Raw genomic sequence first — 19,627 nt, 5'->3', positions numbered from 1 at the left:
CACAATTTTTTTTTCTAGATATAGCTTCTCGTTATCCTACCTTATGGACTGAGCAAGTGAAGAGTAGACAAAACAAAACCAATAAAAGCTCAGGTAAGAAACTTATGTTGTCCTTACTTTGCAAAGCTCCCATGAGGATATGCATTAAACCTTGTTAAGACTGAAGCCACTTAAGCGAAAACCATTTTAATAACCATTATGCTTCCACTCTCATCATATAATAGCGACTTAATGGTTTGCATTGTGATGATTCTGTAGGCTCATACATTCCTTTTATATGGGAATATTTTGGCTGGGCTTTACTAGGTGTAAATTGACATTACTCCATTAAAGTTTCTGGCTCATATCTGTTTGCGTCTGTGAATGGATCTCACTTTTTTTTGCATCCTCTTTAATTATCTGCGTCTTTGTTTTTTGTTTTTTTTTTTTTGGGTGATGCATAGCAAGAGGTGCTTGGAAAATGACAGTGTGGGTTAACCTGTTTGGTTGCAAAACCGAAAAGAAGCAAACTCCCATCAGAAACCAGTTGTTAGTCAACAGGAAATTGGAAAGACAGTGTTACCTGCTTTTTGCTACATCACTCATTATTTACAGACTGAATTTTAGCTTTCCTTTTTTTTCACCACTCTTCAGAACTGAGCTTTGTAAACCTGCACTAGGAATGTCAGTTGAATGTCCCAAGACTGAATGCCCTAAAATATTCAGATAAATTCAGTTCTCTGGAAGACTGTAAAATTTGATGCCTTCCTGTTCCTTCCTTCCAGTGGGATAAATTTTAGAGACTCTTCTTAGGTATTCTGGTTTCTTTTTCTCTGGAAAATTGTTTAATTTAAAAGGAAACATTAGTGATACAGGCTATGACTCAGAAAATCACCCAAAAGCACACTTCAGATCCAGTGGAAGCTGACATTGTACTTTGCATTAAGTACTGTGCTTTAAGTATTTTACTCAGTTGAGGCCCAAAAGGACTTAAAAAGACAAGCAATCACCATAAGAAAGACAAACATAGCCTTACTGAGAGTTTTACAGATTCCTTTATATGAACTATTGTTAACGTCAAAGCAGAAATTATTAATATTTTTTCCTCTCCTTGATGCTCCAGTAGGGACTTAAGGAAAGGACCTTACACAGAGTGAAGACAAGAGTTTGAAGGAAACACTTTCCATGCTAGAGATTTATTCTGTCATTTCTTTAGTCATTGTTAGAAAGAACAGAATTCCTTTGCGTTTTCTGTTGTGTAAAATATATCTATAGAAATATGTCACTTTTAGGAGTTTTGTTTATTTTTTGGAGAGCTAGAGACTAGATTTAAAGCCAGAATTCTTAAGTTTGCAATGCAGTTGCTGGAAGCTAAAGCTTACACGTACACACACATGCACACACACAAATTAGAAAAACACGAAAGGAAAGGTGAGCTTATTACTGGGAACTTGTCCCATCCACCTAAAGACATATTTACAAAAGAAGAGAAAGCACACGCATAATCTACCTGTCCTATGATTGCTAGCCCATTTAATATCAAAAACGCAATTGTGTTGGATTTGCTAACAATGGAACTTGCTCACAACTGCACTTATGTACAGGGGATTTCTGAAAGAATACCACATGCTACAGTCTATGGGGCCATACCCAGACTAGCAGAAATAAATCAGTAGACACTATGTAGCCAGACAGACTTTAATTTGTAGGCATACCCGATGCACCTGAAGGGACTGCTGCTCTCTGCTGTAACTTCTTTTGTATAGGTAATATGACATAATCAATCCAGATAAATCTAGGTGCTGAAAACAGTATCTTCACCAGTTGTGCCAGACAGTTTCTTGCTTCCAGAATCCAAAAATATAATGTGTGTCAGTGACTGCAGATTTACAAGTTGTTTTGATGGCTGAACCTCACTAATACTCAGTAAACAGGTCTTTTAATGTCTTGAAAGAACCAGGTTAGATTTTCCCCTTATTATCTCTCAGAGTGATGCCAAGGCTGTTGGGAACATTCACAGAGAAAACCTGGGGCTTCTACATGTGCAGAATAGGAAGGATGTAATGACTGAACCCACTGGTTTGTAAACTAACCACCTTTGGACACCCAGACTTCAATTTAAGGGATAAATACAAATGTCTTCTTCACTCAGTTTACTTAGCAAACTCTGATTCAGACTTGGTAATACAAACAGCAGAAAGCTTATTGAAATGTATTTGTCTCAGAAAAAGGAGGAGAATTTATGTCTGCGTATGAGCTGTGTTTATGAAACAGAAGATGAAACCCAGTTTATTGATAATGGACTAAATTTTCTTTTTTCATTCTACAGTTACTCAAGTGCATCCAAAGAAATTCTTCAGATGCAAATAACACTGTGACCTAGACTTGTTTGTAGAAAATAACTAAAGAAAAATAATAATGCTAAATATTTCAGGCAAATTCCAAATATCCTACATAAAGGCTGACTATTTTAGTCTGTTTTGCTTTTATTTTTTCTATTTTTTACCTAAATATATGTCTTAATATTCCATGGTCATAAAGAAACTTGTATTGACCTGAGAAATCAGTCTCCTTAGGAGACCTGCCAATTACAACTGATGAATAAAATCAGCATAAGCTTTTCAGTTTTGGAAGACAGAAAATAATAATTCAGGAAATTCTAGTTTATATTAGTTATCCAGTGCTTTCATTTGGTTAAATCCCCTTAAATTAGTTTAGCACAGTGTAGTGGCATTTGAGAGACTTACAGATGCAGGGCATGGAATTGCTGGATTACATATCTGTGCTCTATAATGACTTTGGGTGCATTATCTTTTTGTTGATTCAGAGAAAGACATCTTTGCTGCTCACTGAAGGCATTTGTATAGTGGTATTTAACCTTTTAGCTTTCAATGACAAGATGTTACTGCTGGCAAAAACCCATTAACATTGAGTCATGTAACAATAGCTCTGTTTAGAGTGGTGGATTTGAGTAAAAAAATCTCCATTTTAGCCCTTTTTATATGTTGAAGATGATTTTCAATGATTTTTAAAATACTTTTTCTTTCCAGAATTAGAAAAAAAATACGGATCTGGTTGCTAAAAGGACATAGAGTTTGCTGAGATTATGTTTTATACATAATGGCGCCTTTGCAGATATTTTGAGAATTTTTTGTTTCTTCTGGACTTTTTTACCCCTGCACTCCTCATTTCTTTCTCCATTTCTGTCACGGAGGGAGCCCAAAGTCAGTTTTAGGTGGACAACAAAGTCCAAAACAGATTTTATTCTGACCGGAAAAGTATAGCAAATAAGACAACTAGAAATAGGGTTTATATAATTAGTTAGCACTCCGTTAACATAAAATACAGGTTTGTATATCAGTTGAGGAGACTATTGGGGTACAGCAAAATAAGAATAATGGGGATCCACAGTGTGCATGCATGTACCCACAAGAAACAAAGCCAGAGCTCCCTGACTCTAGGATACCACACTCGCCTGAATTAGGCAAGGACTTACACTTGCCTCTCCAGCAAGGATTACACTTGCCTGGCTAGGCAAGGACTTACACTTGCCTGAGTTTGGCAAGAAATTACACTTGCCTGATGCGGCAAGGACCTAGATTATCACTCATCCAAATGAGGAGGTGAGGCGCTTCCAATCCCAGGAAGTTTCCTTAGAGGGCATCCCAGTCTAAGAGGAGAACTCTTGGCTCAGCAGACCCGCAGCTCCGAGAAGATCACACAAAAAGAATCTTCGGCAGGAACCCCATTTTATAGGCTGATCAGATCTGGCTGTGGGCATTCCAGAAGCTTCTTGGCTTCTCTGCATCCCCTACTCTGTCTGTGGGCATTCCAGAAGCTTCTCAGCACTCCCCCTCCTCTCCTAAAAACCCTGGCCAACTGACTCCGGTCTCACAAAAGAGCCATTAACTGCCCCATTGAAGGAAAGGTGGATGTGCAACCTTCACACCAGTTCTTGGGGGCCCGGGGGGAAGTGCAACTGTCACAATTTCACATAAAATATTGTGGGTTTGCTGCACCAGAGTGACAAAAATAAGAATTACAGCAACAGCTAGCAAAAATAAGCATTAAAAACACCAAACATGGGACTACATGGGCTCTGAATTAGACATCAAAATGTAGCTGCCTACACGCTGCTGTCTGTATGTGAACTCAGTGTCTAAACTCCTGCTGTAGTTTGTGGGGGTGCAGGCAGTGTGGTCTAGAGAGCATCCCACCTCATCGTAGGGCCAACACTCGCACATGGCCGGCTAACTAGATAACCCGACCTCACTGAGTGTGATGACTCATGTAAATCTCTAGCCTGTGAAGGTACCTGTGCTTTAGATGAACTTAATCCCACCCCAGTATCAATTGAAAAATTCAGATAATAGTCTTTTGGAGCTTTTGCATTTTGTGAAGATGAGAGGACAAAAGATTTTTTACCTTGAAGAAACTAGGTATTTTGTACTATGTCCTCATGCAACCTTGTTGTGGGTGGAGAATACTACATGACAGTACAGATACTTTCCCATCACCTAACAGGGAATATACAGTTCCCTGAGGAGAGCTCAGGCTGGACCGCAGATCTCTTAGTTTCTCCTTGCTACATCTGCTCTACCAGCAGCTTATATCCCTGTTGGATACTTTGAAACCAAGTATGACATTTGTCAGGGGATGTATGCCCTCTTTTGAGTATAGGCTAAGGAAGGGTAGTTTAATCCTATTCACCATGACCAATGAAGTTTAGGATTAATTTTGTTGGCTTGAATTTAAGAGGCAAATTTTTCTAATAGTCTGTCACGGGAGCATTTCCATTAAAAATAAATAGGGTGACTTTAATTGATAATATTGTTACTGTTCAAAAAAATTCTTAAAGGACAGTGTAATTTCTAAGTACAATCTGTACACCACACAAATGAGAATAAATAATAATCAGTATAAAATTTAACTAGTTTTGCAAACACAGGAAACAAAAAAGTCATCCATAATCTTACATACGTTCTTAAGGTATTTAGAGATTCTGGTGATAACATAATTCAAGTTAAAATAGCCAGAGTTAAATAATGTATCATTGGCTAAGACACAGTACAGTTTCATGGATTTACTATTCAGTTCTATTCTCTTATTGTTAATACTTCTGTGCTCTGTTTCCTAAATATTTAATAGTATGACATTATTAGCACTGATGATTTATGTGTTCATTGATCAGTTGTGTAATTTATTTAATTAACATCATAAAGTGGTTGAAAAATTTGTGTTTCTTTTGTTGGCACTCTGGTATAACTGACAAAATAGAAGACAGGAAAAAACTGTTGCATTTCTTTGTATTATACTTTACTGAACATTGATTCATGTGCTAAATTTTGAACATATGAAATGAATGGGTAGAAATTCAGGGCCCCTGGCAGTCAGTGGCAGAACTCCCAGACAGTGGCTGAACAACCGTTCATGCTCTGACTACCTGCTACTAATTTACCCAGTAGTTCACAATTGACCTGGATCAAGCACAGACACGTGATGTAGCATTTGTGCCAGTTTCATGCTTTCTGATAGCTTCATGGTTATATACTTTAAGCAGGTGCTAGAGGACAAGTCCTACATGATCTAACGTAAAATATGGTTGTCCCAGAGGGAACCTTATCCTGGCATGAAGCCTGCTGAGGCAGGGTCAAGCTGTCAAAATTCTTAACACATCTATGCAAAAAGCAGTGGATAATGTGATTATGATTTTTTTCATCCAGAATGAAGAATCCTAAATCAGAATTCATTGTCTTCCCAAATTATGGCTTTAGTGACTTGAAGTGTGCCCAGATTTCAGCCAGTGTACCTGGATATTCTGGTAATGTGGAACCATCTTCAGTTTCATTTTTGGCTTTGGCTGTGGGCACATGAAAGGATCATGTAGTTTTTTATTTAATTTTCTGACACAACAGAGTAGTATTTTATTGCTGCCATTTTACTACAGAGCATCCGTTTCAAGGCTTAAAAAATCTGTTAAAAGACTTTATCAATGAACCTCAGAGTATTTGATCCAACAGGAGTTTCATTCTCAAAACACCATCAGGTAGAACACCGAAGTGCACATAAGGTAGTGTAGTATATATAGACTGCCTGCAAATGTAAATCAAAACAGTTAGTATAATGTCTACTGTGAATAAATTCTTAACAGACTAAAATAGAGAATTTAATGTGATCAAGAAACTAGCAATTATGTGTCTGTATATGTATCAAATATCTGCTTGAATTTATCTGTCCGTATAGTCCGAATCTGTTGGCAAAGTCTGCCAGTGAGACAGACTGATGTGACAGTGACATTCTAAGATTTGAATGCAGTTTCATGGCCTTGTCATCCAACTGCTTTAAAGCATGTTTACATATGAGTTTTTCCCACATGGAAACTATGTTGACTGTCAGTGAGGTTTCTGTTTTGTTAGATTGCTTCATTTTGTTTCTCAGAGGCAATAGTTCAGTGGGATCCCTGTGCACTTATCATTCCAGATCACCTTCTTACATTTTCTTTCAAAGGAAATAAATGTATGAGTTGTGTGTCAGCCCAATGACATCAATACTAACAGCAATTCCTCTCTAAGCATAGGAAAATGAGTAACTTACAGACAGAAAAATGAGTAACAGCTCAATGACTTTGTATTTATTCTCATTAATTGTTGCATTTTTCAGATGTTGCTTTTTCTATTCATTGGAGATAAATTATGTGCAGCTGAAGATGTGTAAGCTAGCAAGAAAAAAATAAGACCCAGTTGCATGTTCCCAGTTATATATTTATTGCAAATTAATTAGAAGTTTTCTAGAACTATTTTGAATGAGGCTTATTTTGCAATGTGAAGATTTGAGATAGGAAACGAGGTATAACAGGGGAAATAAAAATGGATATCATAACAAACTGACAAAAGAACACAGGGAAGAGGGAGAGAAAGTGTTTTAAAACCTTGTTGCCTCAGTTTTTCAGCAGGGATTCCTAGTAAGTCATGTGTTGGTCAGCAGGATCCTGGCCAATCTTCGGTTCTTGAATCTGCTTGTATTCAGTGCTAAAGTAAAGGCAGGTGAGGACTTAAAGACTCCTACTCATTCTGAATGCATTATGACTATGTTGGACACTCAGAAACCAAGTTTAAATGAATATATAAAGTAGATTTGCATAGGAAAATGGCTTGAGTAGAAGTGGTTCATTAATTGCAGACCACTGAATTACATAGGAAAAACAGCAGGTTTGTTTCCCTGTTATTACCTCATTTCAGCCCTAAAGACAGTGTTTCCTTCCAGCAGTTGGTGAGGTATCAGCCACACCCAAAGATGGGATTTGCCTTCCCACACTTATGTTGTAAATACAGTGATCACTGTAGCTGAAGAAACCACAAGTTGCTGAAATATAGGCATCTTGTGCCTTCATATGGCCTAGGGTATTTGGTATCTGCATGGACATGACAGCCTACTGGAAATCTGTGATGTTCTGGCATATAGGTTTGATAGTCCAGAGTACCTGAAATGGCACTGAATTGAGTCCTAAGAACCTCAACTCAAGCCATGAAAGAAAAGTAGCAGGCAGAACTATTGATTTTAAATAACTCTTCAAACATATCAATTGACTCTGAAGTCCACACATGGATTCTGTCAATGGGAGCTCAGTCCGTTACAGATGGGTGGTCTCTGTCAAATTTTAGACAAGTTCAAAACCAGACATTATTAATGTGGACTCGAGCTCATCTACACATCAGTTGCCTGCACAAGAAAATATATTTGTACTTTTTCATGATATCTACGGCTGAAGTCTGAATGTTTTGCGGTGACCATAGATCTGGGTTTTGGGCCTTGTAAAATTTGTGGGTGCTGCAAGACATCATATGGTTGAATATTTATTGTTTTGCCTGTTATCTCAGCAAGTTGTGCATGGAAGATAAAAGCATTGTGAGGAAGTTAAGTAGAAAAACTGATACAGAAGAGGACTGGAATCTTCCAGGCCAACAATCTTATGGCCTCCTCACACTCTTTGAGTTGGCTTTGGTTGCTAACTCACTAAATGTTCCCTTTAGAGTTCCTGAATGAACTCAGTTATTTGGAGTGAAATATACTTTGTGCTTTCTAGTTTACTATAAAACCAGAATTTTTTAAGAAACTGTTGGTGAGAGAGATGTGTGAGGCACTGTCACATCTTGTATCCCCTAGTGTTTTATTTTAAAATATTTTTAAGAGTAGGAGGTAGTTCTCCTCTCTTCCATTTTTTATTTTTCTGTAAAGAAACACAATAGTTCAACAGTAGTATTCTTTTAGAATACTGGTTTGAAGATAATCCTTGGAAGCTGAAAAAATTGTGGCTTTGAAACTGCTGGTTGTTTGCATGATTAGGGCCAATCAGTAAACGGTTGACTTGGTTCCTAATGGAGGGCTTTTTCTTACTTTTCAGTAGCAATTTTTAATGATATCCTAGCACTGATTTAGCTGTTACACAAAGAGAGAGCACTACTCTTCACCCTTTTCACCTGTGAAGAAAATTAATCTTCATACTCTTCGGTCCTCTTTCCTTTCCATGCTTTACCACCTAGCCTTTACTTTACTTGCCTTGCCTTGCCTATCCTAAATTGGTAAAGGAAAATTACAGTTTTCTTTCAGTTCTTTCAGCCTCTTCCAAGAAGATAATACTTTCCAGACCTCCCCACAGTCCTAGTATATTATGATATATTCTTAATTTACAGGCTGCTGGATCATGGTTATTATAGTGCTGTCCTATCTTTAATAATCCTTTTCACAAACATTTTCATTTATCTTCATTTTAATTTTACATATTATTTCAAAACCTTTATAAAGATCAAGCTCTGATATTTCTAGATTTTTCCTCCTACTACAAGGGAAGATCCTTCCATCCTAAACTATTAAAAAAAGAAGAGTTCTGTTTTACATCCAATTAATGTCCTTTATGCTCAGGATGTTCCAGAGTTTAATTGGACCCCCACTGTGGGGAAAAAAAAAAGAAGATAAAAAATAATAATAATAAAAAAAACAACAAGAAAAGATCTGTTTTATTCAATGTTGATAATTTCTGTTTTACTACGTGTTAAAATCTGATGCCAAAAGATAGTAATCTTTTCTGAACCTTTTAATTATATCACATTACTTTCTGTAGCAAGTAAATGACACAACAGTCCTGCCTGAAGTTCTCCTTTAGTTTTTAGACACACACTCCCCCACCTACCTGTAGCTTTCTACAATTTACCAGACATCAGATTGCATAATCATAAAAGCATCAATAAGCTTCATAAATCCTAAGAGGAATGTCAGGCTAACAGTTTATATTGTAATGACAGATGCAAAAAAAAAATCACATAAATCACGTTAATGCACAGAAATATATTAGACTGGATTATATCTAAAGACATGTTTCTGGGAAATAGGTAAATCTCCCAGTCAAGATAGTCTGGATCTGGCTATGGCTATACTATGATTGCTGGGTGGCATATAGAAGAAAGTTCTTCCCAATTTTGTAGACAATTGTAAGTCCAACAGGGTCAACAGTATGAGCTGGCAGGCCTTCCATCATCATCCCAATGACCTGAGATTTAGGAGAAAATGTCCATGTTCCTTCATTGTAGAGCTGCCTTCTCTTCCCTGCCCTGCCCCCAGCCAACAACCCCAAAAGCAATGAATAGAGACAGTAACCTTTGCATATCTTTGTCAAGACAGTAAAGGCAACATTTTTCTTGATGCTGATGCACTTGCTTGAGCAAAAGGCCCAGGTCAAGCATAAACATATAGAATTAGGCATCTAAATTTGCAAACCAGCATCTGAACAATTGTCTTGTGGTTTTTTTGGTGTTTTTGTGTGTGTGTGTGTTTTGCTTTGTTTTGTTTCGTTTGTTTGTTCATTTTCTGAAATACTAAGAATCCAATACTAGTCTTGAGGCCAAGACAGTAAAAAAATATATTACAAAATGAAAAAAATAGCTGCAATGTCAGAGAGCTCTGACACTTATATTTTCAAAACTTCAGTAAACTGTCGGTTTTGTTCTTGAACAATAAGAAACTCTGTTTGGAATATAGGTGGTGAAGAAAGTTATTCCAGGATACCCACCAAACTCTTTCCTACATTTTTCAAGGTTAAGAACTCCTTAAGTCTTAATATGTGAGCTGGTAAAAACTCTTGAAAATTATAACATTAAGAATACCAAAACTTAAAGTTGTGCTCTTAATTTCATGTGAAGTCACTTAGTGAGCTGTTCTGGCAAGATTTTTCTGGTTTTGTAAGACAGACTAGACTCTTCTGAGAAAAACAATTTTCTCTTTATTCCATGAGGTTAAGTCAAATGACCAACTGTCCACCTTTCCAATAACTGAGTAATAAGTGTTTTTAAAAAGGCCAAAAACAGTCATGGCAAAATATTCCCTTGTTAATATCTTATGTGAACTGTGGAATTCTCATGCCTGATCTGGCCACATTCTGCACAAAAAACTCTGACTGCTGTTAATGGAAATATGGGCCATGGAAGGATCCATATAGCCCTGTAACATGGATCAGCCCTGGTGGCTGGAGTCAAAATTTTACCTCAGGTTTCTGATATGTACATTTCTGACAGTCTGAATTAATTTCTAGGGTTTCCCTGGTATATCAGGTTATGGCCAGTCACAGTAGTTTGAATTTGGAGGAATTTTTAATGGCATGATTTATCACATTTGACTTCCAACTTTCTTATTTGCCAGACCATGTACCTCTGAAAAAACTCCCTGAAAAGATTGGCAGCTCATGTTACAGTTCAAGCATTGCTTAATTATTTTCCAATAAATTCTTGGCTTTCTTTTTTCATTCTTGAAAAAATTGCCATGTGATGCAGGAACTTTTTGAGGCTTCATCAATAATGTTAGCATTTTCCATTTGGTAAAAAAGCAAGAGAAGTTAAACTCCTACAGGGACTTCTGTGGGAGGAGTGGAATTCACTCAAAAACCTGTGCATTTGCCATGTGTCTGTAATGCAACTATTGCATCAGTCCAATCCTTTACTAGTTGTGTCTACTTTTATGGACTGCTAAGGTCCCAGGTTAATGCTGTCGTCTGTGGATCCTTCTCTCTAGCCTGCTCATAGTGCAATAGGCTTTTCTGTTTAGGACCGGTGTAGAGTCTCCTTTCCATGAAAAGCCACACCAAGGGTCATAATTGGCACAAAGGAACTTGTTCTAGTCAAATTACATTGCTAAAGTGCGTAAAACCACTTTGGAATCTTTTAATCTGCAAGATGCTGTGTATACCCCAAGTATTGTATTATTACTGGCTTACTTTCCTTTTCACTCCACCCTGTCCATCATGCTCTGTCCTCTCTCATAAGAGACTGTTCCAGATAAATGCTAGACACTATGTTTTCCCTGCACTCTGCACTGCCTAGAAATAACATTAACTGTTTTTGCCATAATATACTAGATATCTGTGTTACTGGAGAAGAAGCAGTGGTTGAAGAGACAGACCACTGCTTTTCATTAAGCTGTTTTTAATACCTGTTTTAGTTTAAGAACAGCAGGCCAAGTATCTGCATTCAACCACAAATAAAACTATGTTTAAATAAGATTAAGGCTGTAAATTAAATTTCAGATCTTAAATTCTCTTGGTGTATTACAAAACACAACAGAAAAGAGAGAACAAAGCTTAATATACCAAATTAGTTGAAAATGCAGCATTGTCTGGAAAAAAAATTGAGTTCTTAGGGATTTAAGAAAAAAAAAAAGATATGCATTTTCAGCTAAAAAAATCTATTTTCAAGATGGAAATTCAAACAACAAAACCAGCAAATCCTTCAAAAGCTGGCTAGTTGTGTGTCAAAACTCAAAATCTTGACTGGCTATTGTAACATCTTGTGGGACCAGCAATTTTAAAACTTCATTATTCCTCCTTTTTCAGGGGCCAGGGTCCTTAGGTTGAATGTACATGCAGGATATAATGGTCTCCCATTTTTAAAAAACTCAGAGATACCTCTCAAAACTTATAAGCATCCTGGAATTTATAATTCTCTGGGAAGTTCAGCACAAATAAACAACATGTTTTGGAGTTTTGTTTTTCTTTTCTTCTCATCTCATTAAAAATCACGTTTTTTAATGAAAGACAAACACTTTGAATGAAAAACATATTTTCATTTAAAGACCTGGTTTTCCACCAAAGATAGTCACAAAGAAATTTTTCAACCAATCCTATTGAAGTCATAACAAGCCATGAAAAAATTCATATCATTACCACTTAAACAGTAGGTTACCTTGTTCCATTGTTTTCCAGAGATCTAAATGTTATTTAAACTTACCACTTTCATTGTCCTTCAGTGAGTAAAGACCACTTATAAAAATGAAAGGACTTTTTATTGTTCTCTATTTGGATGACTGTTTCGATGCAGTTTTTGTTGGACTGGAATACATTACATATATATAAATTTCTCAAACGTGAGTGACCTTTAATACCCTTGAATTGTTTTTCCAGTGCACCCAGTTAGATCAGGGCAACAGACTGGTTGGTGTTTAGTCTGGGAGCAGAAGAATACAGAGTCAAATTAATGCCTCTTGTAGTCCTAAAAGCTGAGATACAGTTTTGGTGAGAAAATAGAAGATAGTCCAGGATTGCAAGTTCTGTCCAGGTTCAAATTGTAGGAAGGGTTGAATGCCTGCCATGCTCCCTCTCAGTCCCTCGGCCAAATTTTGAGGTCTGTATTGAGGCAAACTCTCATCGATGTAAGGGCTGACAAGGATTGTTTCTGCCTGATTACATTTCCTTGTCACTTGGTGAATTTATGTACAGACTCTGTTACAATGGAGACTCTCTAACAGAGACAGGGGTGTGATAAGTTGCAGAGGTTCATGACCATCGCACTCTGTCGTGGTGTGGTTCAACCTTCTTTCACAACAGCACGGTGCCCTGTTGTTCTGGCTGGTAAGGAGGTAGGGACCCTTTCTGTTGGTTTACTTACCTAATTGGTTTGGTGAGCAGAAATGTAATGACTTCTGATTCTGGATGCTTCCTCTTGGACTTTCTCAAAACTCCCGTGATGTAGATAAAGCGGTAATCTCAATAGCCCTCACTGCCTGAAGGTAATGAGAGAATTATTATTCTTATTGCTCTCCTGATTGCCTGAATAAAGGTTACATCCCACCTAACTTGAGGGACTTAAAATTTTACTGTTGTTGTAGTTATCTAATCAGGTTTAAAAATCAATTTAATATCACTTTTAAGACATGATTTTTAGTTCCTTTGAATTGATACAACAGAGAAACAGCAAAACCAAAAATATTAGTATGTGTCAGTGGTTTGAAAGGTCACTTCTCCCCCTTTCCCTAGCAACATCCTAAGTATGAAACAGTGACTTCTAATGTAATCACATATCCTGTAGTTCATCTGCTTAACTAAACAGTCCAATATAATAATAGCAAATGACTGTAGGAGGAGATGGTTTAGTTTCAGCAGTCATGAAGCCTCATTTTACTCAGAAAAATGTAAATAGGAGTGACTTCACTGCAGTTAGAAGAGTAATGACACTGGAAGCCTTATGAGGAGAGAAGAGAATCAGGTCTCGAGGGTTTTTTTGTTTTAATTTTCCTCTAAATAGGGACATTAGTGGTACAGGACTGATGATGGTGTCATTGCCTCTCTTGGCAACACAGTGCACAGAGGTTTATTTAAGCTAATACATGGTATATCAGTCTGCTGGATCAGTGATAATAGGACAGTCCATCCCAATCCTACTGCTACTGCATAGCCAGAACTCCTCTCTGCTTTAATGGGTGTGCTGTCAGCGCAATGGCTCAGCTACTCCACTTGTATTGCCAACTGAAAGAGTGAAAAAAATATTTTCTCTTTATTACCTTTCTGTACAACTTCATTCCCTCCAGATGAAGTGATGTGTTTTGCACATTGAAGTCATATTCAGAAGCATTGAATACTCATGAATACCTTCACACATGTCTGAGAATATAATGTCACATAACTAACCGTAGTGCTAGCCTCAAGAATGTCATGGTGCAGTCATCTTTTCAATACACTTGTCAAAATGAGCCAGTGTGACTCTCATATGGAGCATGACCTGTCCACAGAAAGGTTAGAGGAAAAATGCCTCGCTTTGGATCTTCTTGTTCCCCATACAATTCAGTAAGAAAGTCTGTGGGTCAGAATACTATCTGTAAGCTTAATTCACCCGTTTTTCATATCTGCTTTTAATGGAGCCTTATGGAATTTTGTCATAGCTTTTGTTATCTCTAGTATAACTTGTCATCCTCACTGTTGGTTGCATATACAGAATTCCCTATTTTTTTTTTCCAGTCCTTTCTTTGTAGTCTGCTTTCTCTTCTGTCAATGCTGATCTTCATCACATATTTCTTGTTTTTTGCCTAGGTATCATTCTTCAGTTTCAAATGCTGCTGTCTTAGGGTTTTCTTGTAACACTGATTTCTCATCTCTCTATTCTTCTACCTTCTGTTTTTGACTTGTGAAGCCAAAGGCATAAACTTAAAGTGTTTGATCCTAAAGCTAGAGGAGTATATTTTTCAGCATTAATCCAGTGTTTTTCTAAGTAAGAATGTTTCCATAGTCAAGGCTGTGAGTATTTTTGTAGAAGCTCACTTGTATTTTTCAAATAAAACTCAATGCAAGTGTTGTAACATCAACACTGTTATTCTGAATTACCAGTGCTCAGATTTTTGGCATATGTTCTGTGCCAATTTTACTTCCTCAGGATGTCACTGTGGAGACTTAAGCAGCCTACAAAGTATTGTATGCGAAAGCATCTGACGAAAGCATTAGCTAGTGCAGAGAGACAGCGTGGTTTCACTGCTTACATTCGGGGCAGCAAGCCAGCAACTCCAGGGCTCTAACCCTGGCTCTGCTTCTGGGAGGGCTGCTGGAGTCTGGGCAAATCAATGCAAGCAGAAACAAAAGTTTCAGCACGGAGATGGTTGAGACAATGTCTATCTAGTACAGGACTCCTGAAGGAACTTTACAGACTTGTATAGGAGGTGGAAGTAAAAAATACAAGTGGTGTGCTGACCAGTAGAAATAGTTGCTTTTCTCTAAGTGGAGAGACACAATCTAAACCCTTTCTCTCAATTTTGCATGTAGACTTCCCACCTTTTTGTTTTGTTTGTTGTTTTCAGTCATGTAAATCATGGCATTGGATTTTCACCCTTTTTCCTTGTGACTAATTGTAACTTCAAAGATTCCTCCTCTCCTTTCTGAAAACTGTACCTACCATGACGTGGCTGCAATAAATACATATGTAGAACAAAAGCAAAAAGAGGATGTGCATGACTTTGATACAAGAGGGAGCCTGTGTCTTTACTTCCATGTTTTCCTTATGTAAACGACCCCTGATGTATGAGGCAAAATTTCTAGTAATCAATGGTACTTGCTATGTGACTGTTCTGTACTTATTCACAAGTGGAACGCAAGGCAAGCAGGTTTGTAAAAACTCAGGCTTTTCCACTCTGCTTTAGCCTTTGTTTGTTCCTCCTGATTGACGAAAACAAGTCCCACTAAAGGCCCTTGTGGACTTCATTAATTATGCCAGTGGTTGATTGGTTTGGCCCAGCATGCTTTATAACAACAGACAAATTTAACCAGTAACCGCTCTGGTTGCAAAAGCTTCACAGACTCCTGGGAGCATCATGCACTCAGCTTCCTTTTGCGTTACTTTCAAGCCATCAAGAAACATTTAATCTTCCCAAATTAAAAAGAAAATAAAGCATACAATGTATAATACGTAGAAAGAACAACAGAACTGTCTTGGGATGAGTTATAATAAAAACGTTTCCTTATTAGGTGACTGAATGTCAACATTGCTGTTTCCTGTGATGCTGGTTATCTGAAGAAGTTAAATATTTAGAATCTGTTTTATTTGAACAGTTGTGCCAGTCTTTTTGTTTTTCTGTGTTTGTTGCAGACTTTCAAAATAAATGAGGCCTGAGGTAGATGTACATGTGTGTGGGGAGGCAGGATGGGAGCAAGTCTGAAAAGGTTGAAAATATTTGTGGGAAACATGTTAAGCAAACACTTAAAAAAAACCCACTTTCTGAATCCTGTTCTTTACTCTCACACACAATGGATTGTTAGATTTGCAAGTTTTTTTCCATTGATATGGGCCATTTGTGTGATATATTAGATACTTAAAACTAATAATCTTCTGAGCACTTAAAGTAGCCAAATGATGCTGGGTTGTAAAGGATTAAGGATCTTTAGTCGCGATTTACAGTTCTAACTTTACTGGTTAAAAAAATCTTTGCTAATATGCATTACCCAAGAAGCCTTAAAAATTGTTCTGGGCATGCTAGGGACTGACTTTCCTGTTGGTGATCCTTGCTGTGTACAGTGGAATGGTTCCAGTTTACAGGAGCAGAAATTGTGGCCTGGGATTTTCGTTACGATAAGGAGTCTTCCATCCTTCAGAGGCATAGGGATGTTTCACTATCACACCATATTCAGCATTATCTACAGTTCAGATAAATATTTCTATTTGAAAACAGAGGTGAAAGCGGGGTGGAATTAGCATTTTTGTTTTCAATTCACATTGCCTTTGTTTTTATCCCAAGTTTAAAGATAAAGCCAAGTCTAAGATTTGGCTTTACTCTTGAAACCAAAGCACAAGCTGAACTGGCCATGGCCATATGAGGAAAAAATAAATAAGAGCTACATAAAACTGTATTAAAAAGTTGGAGCTGAAAGAAATAGTATTAGAATATTCTTATTCACTTTTACACTTCTTTGACTTATTCTCTTCATTGTACATGAAACTTGGTTAAAATCAGTCATCTATCTGAATCCTGTACCTCTCCTGTTATGAATACTGTCTTCTTACATGCTATATAAATAGTGTGTTTTAGGTATAATGTGCCAAGTGTGAAAGACCTGTACAGCATTTAATCTGAGTCTTTGGGTTTGTGCAGGGTTAAGGCAGTGCAGTTTTCACCAGTATTCATGTTCACATTATTTGTTGAATCTCGTACAGAGGACAAAAATCAATGTATTTGGGGAACAGTGTGATCCAGCAGATGATGATGGCGCTTTATAGAATTTGCTTCTTGTTCTGTTAAAAGACTTTTTATTGCACAACACAGTTCTTGCAATCAGAGACATGAACAGTTATATGCATGCTCATTTTCTACTTGTTTCCTGCCTTCTCTTTGACAAGATGAAGAAGAGCAAGTCACTGTAAAAGCAGGAAGTTTTTAATTCATCTGCCATTAATTAGCTTTTAAGGGTGCAATTATATTCTCAGTATTAGTATGATTTTTAACTGTTGAGATTTTTGAATTTGAGAAGTTTGAAGGGTACATATCTGAGAGCCCTGGGTATGGAATCATTCTGCTTAAGCACGTTCTGTGCTTAGGCACACAAGAGACTATGGGAATGATGGGAGCATAAACTTTTGCATTACAGCTGTCAAAGTAGCACTCCCTGAGACACTGAGGAACAAAGAATTTCTGTTTCAACAACCTGTTTAATTTCTCTATTCTTGCTCAGTGACAGAGGACCAAGTCTTTACCATTATGTAATGCCCATCCAGTCTGCTATGACCTGGAGAGACGTGCATATTAGATAGACTATTTTGTAAGATACTCTGAGACATATAAAGGGTGACTACCTAAATTCAAAATAACTTTTCTCTTATTTTTTAATGTCTGCATATTTTTTAACAATGTGCCTTGGATCACATTCCCATAAACTAGTCAGAAGTCCTCCTGGCTCCTGCTGGCTTTTGTAACAGTAGCCAGTGTTCATGTCCCTGTGTTCTGAGATTATTACAGTGAAACGTGAGAAGATATAATGATCAAAAGTCCCACTGCACTTTGCCACTGAACCTTCCACCAGTACCACTGAAGTGAGATACACATGGACAACTACAAAGCACATGAGCAGGTTGCATAGGGCCAGCCCTGTGAGTGAGGAACCTCAGGAAATCTAGCTCAGACTAGAGTTACGCTCCTTCTTCTGTGGAGAAGCAAATGCATATCATGGAAATACTTTGCTTTTGGTATCCCAGGGCTCACCTGAGCAACCAGGTGCCTTGGCAGGGTACAGGGCAGGAATTTCTGCCTTGCATGCCAATGAAGGGAGTTGAGATTGCTGTTTTGTGGACTGACTGTGCAGCCCAGGTGACAAGCACCAGAGCCTCAGTAGCTGGTGTAATGAAACAAATGCATGAATTATGTAACAATTACATGAATTATGAAAAAAATTTAAACAAATATGTGAATGAAAAAGATTACTTGATTTTTAAGTTAATCTTGTTTATGTCTTGAGTAAGTATATATCCAGGGGTGCTGCCTGTAAGGTGACTGGAAATGAGCAGATACTTAGAAAATGATGTGTAGATGGAGTGCAGCCGCCTCAGGCAGGACTTAAGCAATGAAGCTGGAAAACACTGCACAGTGCCAACAGCATTAGCAGTGTGGACCAATGGCAAGAACATGGCAAAAACTGCAGCCAGCAATGCCACTGTACACCTCTGAAATTAAAATTACTTGGGTTCCAAAGATCAGGTATCCAAAGTCATATGCAGGTGCTGATATAAGTATCTCAGTTTCCCAAATGGTGAGCAGAAACAACTCCTGTTTCACTGAGGGGAAGCGCTTGGTTGATAAACATTCCTGTAAGCTGACTGTCTTAAAATTAAGTGCCAAAGTGTGCATTTAAGCACCCCAGTTTGTACATTTTGTTTTGTAATTTTTAGTAGAGCTATTCAAACAAATACTTACCCTCAGCTCACCTGGCAAAGACTTTCATTTTCACAGCTCTGTGGAAAAACTGAACCAGCTTTATTTTTGCTTCAAATATTTCTTTAAAAATTAGAGATTTTTCCACTGTCAGAAGACTAATATTTGCTGGTGTAATATATACTCATAAATCAAGAATGGTAGCTTTGCGCAGTTTTGTTTAATGAATGAGCCTTTAGATTGCTGTAGCAAACTGTCCAGCTAGCCACTGTTTGGGACAAGTCAGTGATTTTCATTTGCTGTAATTTTGGGTGGTGGCTTTTTTTGTTTGGTTGGTTTTCCAATTTGAATGGTATGGTACTGCACTGCTTTGGCAGGCTGAAGGAGCCATACTTAGCAATAATAAGAACTGATGTTTCTTCTTATGTAGAAAAACCGGTTTTTATCCCATTTGGCAAATAACTGCTTTCAATTGTATCCTTGGAGGATGGAGCAGTCTTTTGCACAGTATCCTCTCTCGTTTTAGGGAAGTCAAGTTAACAAAGTCAAGTAAAGCACCTGGAGATGATAATTCGTCCTCATTCAGCCTTGTATTATAATTGAGTGAATGTCCTCAACTCATTGAGCAAAAGGGGATGAGGGACCCCATCTTCTCAGAAGGCCAGAAGATTTTTCACTCTCTTTGTAAGGCCTGATGCCGTGTGACTGACCGGCTTAAAGAGGCTTGAAAGTATTTTTGAGTCTGGCTAATGCAATCTACTTTTTCAAAGGCTTGCTATCATATTCATACACTATTATTAAAGATTTAAGAAAAATGTTCTGCTCTTGGTTTACTGCTTTCTCACATTTCATAAATGGTATAGTAAATTTTTGACTTGGGATGTTCAGGATATACAGTTTAGTTCTAATGCAATATGCATCTTCGAAATAACACAGATTTATAATCTAGTTTATACTGACTTCATGATAGCTATCTACAGGAGGAGTAAAT

At 37.5% G+C, this 19,627-nt stretch overlaps 1 protein-coding gene across 5 annotated transcripts in view; it reads left to right on the top strand.

The window, feature by feature from the left end:
* SMOC2 (SPARC related modular calcium binding 2) overlaps positions 1-19,627 on the top strand; it is a 144,479-nt gene that overhangs the window by 70,955 nt on the left and 53,897 nt on the right. For all 5 annotated transcript variants that reach the window (XM_071806343.1, XM_065835742.2, XM_071806341.1 and 2 more), the window contains exon 7: positions 19-93. In XM_071806343.1, coding sequence (XP_071662444.1) covers positions 19-93 — 75 coding nt within the window. The remainder of the gene's footprint in view (positions 1-18; positions 94-19,627) is intronic.

Source organism: Patagioenas fasciata, chromosome 3, assembly GCF_037038585.1.
Source record: "Patagioenas fasciata isolate bPatFas1 chromosome 3, bPatFas1.hap1, whole genome shotgun sequence".
Lineage (NCBI taxonomy): Eukaryota > Metazoa > Chordata > Aves > Columbiformes > Columbidae > Patagioenas > Patagioenas fasciata.
The sequence above is the reverse complement of the archived record's forward strand: the minus strand, read 5'-3'. Positions and strand labels throughout refer to the sequence as shown.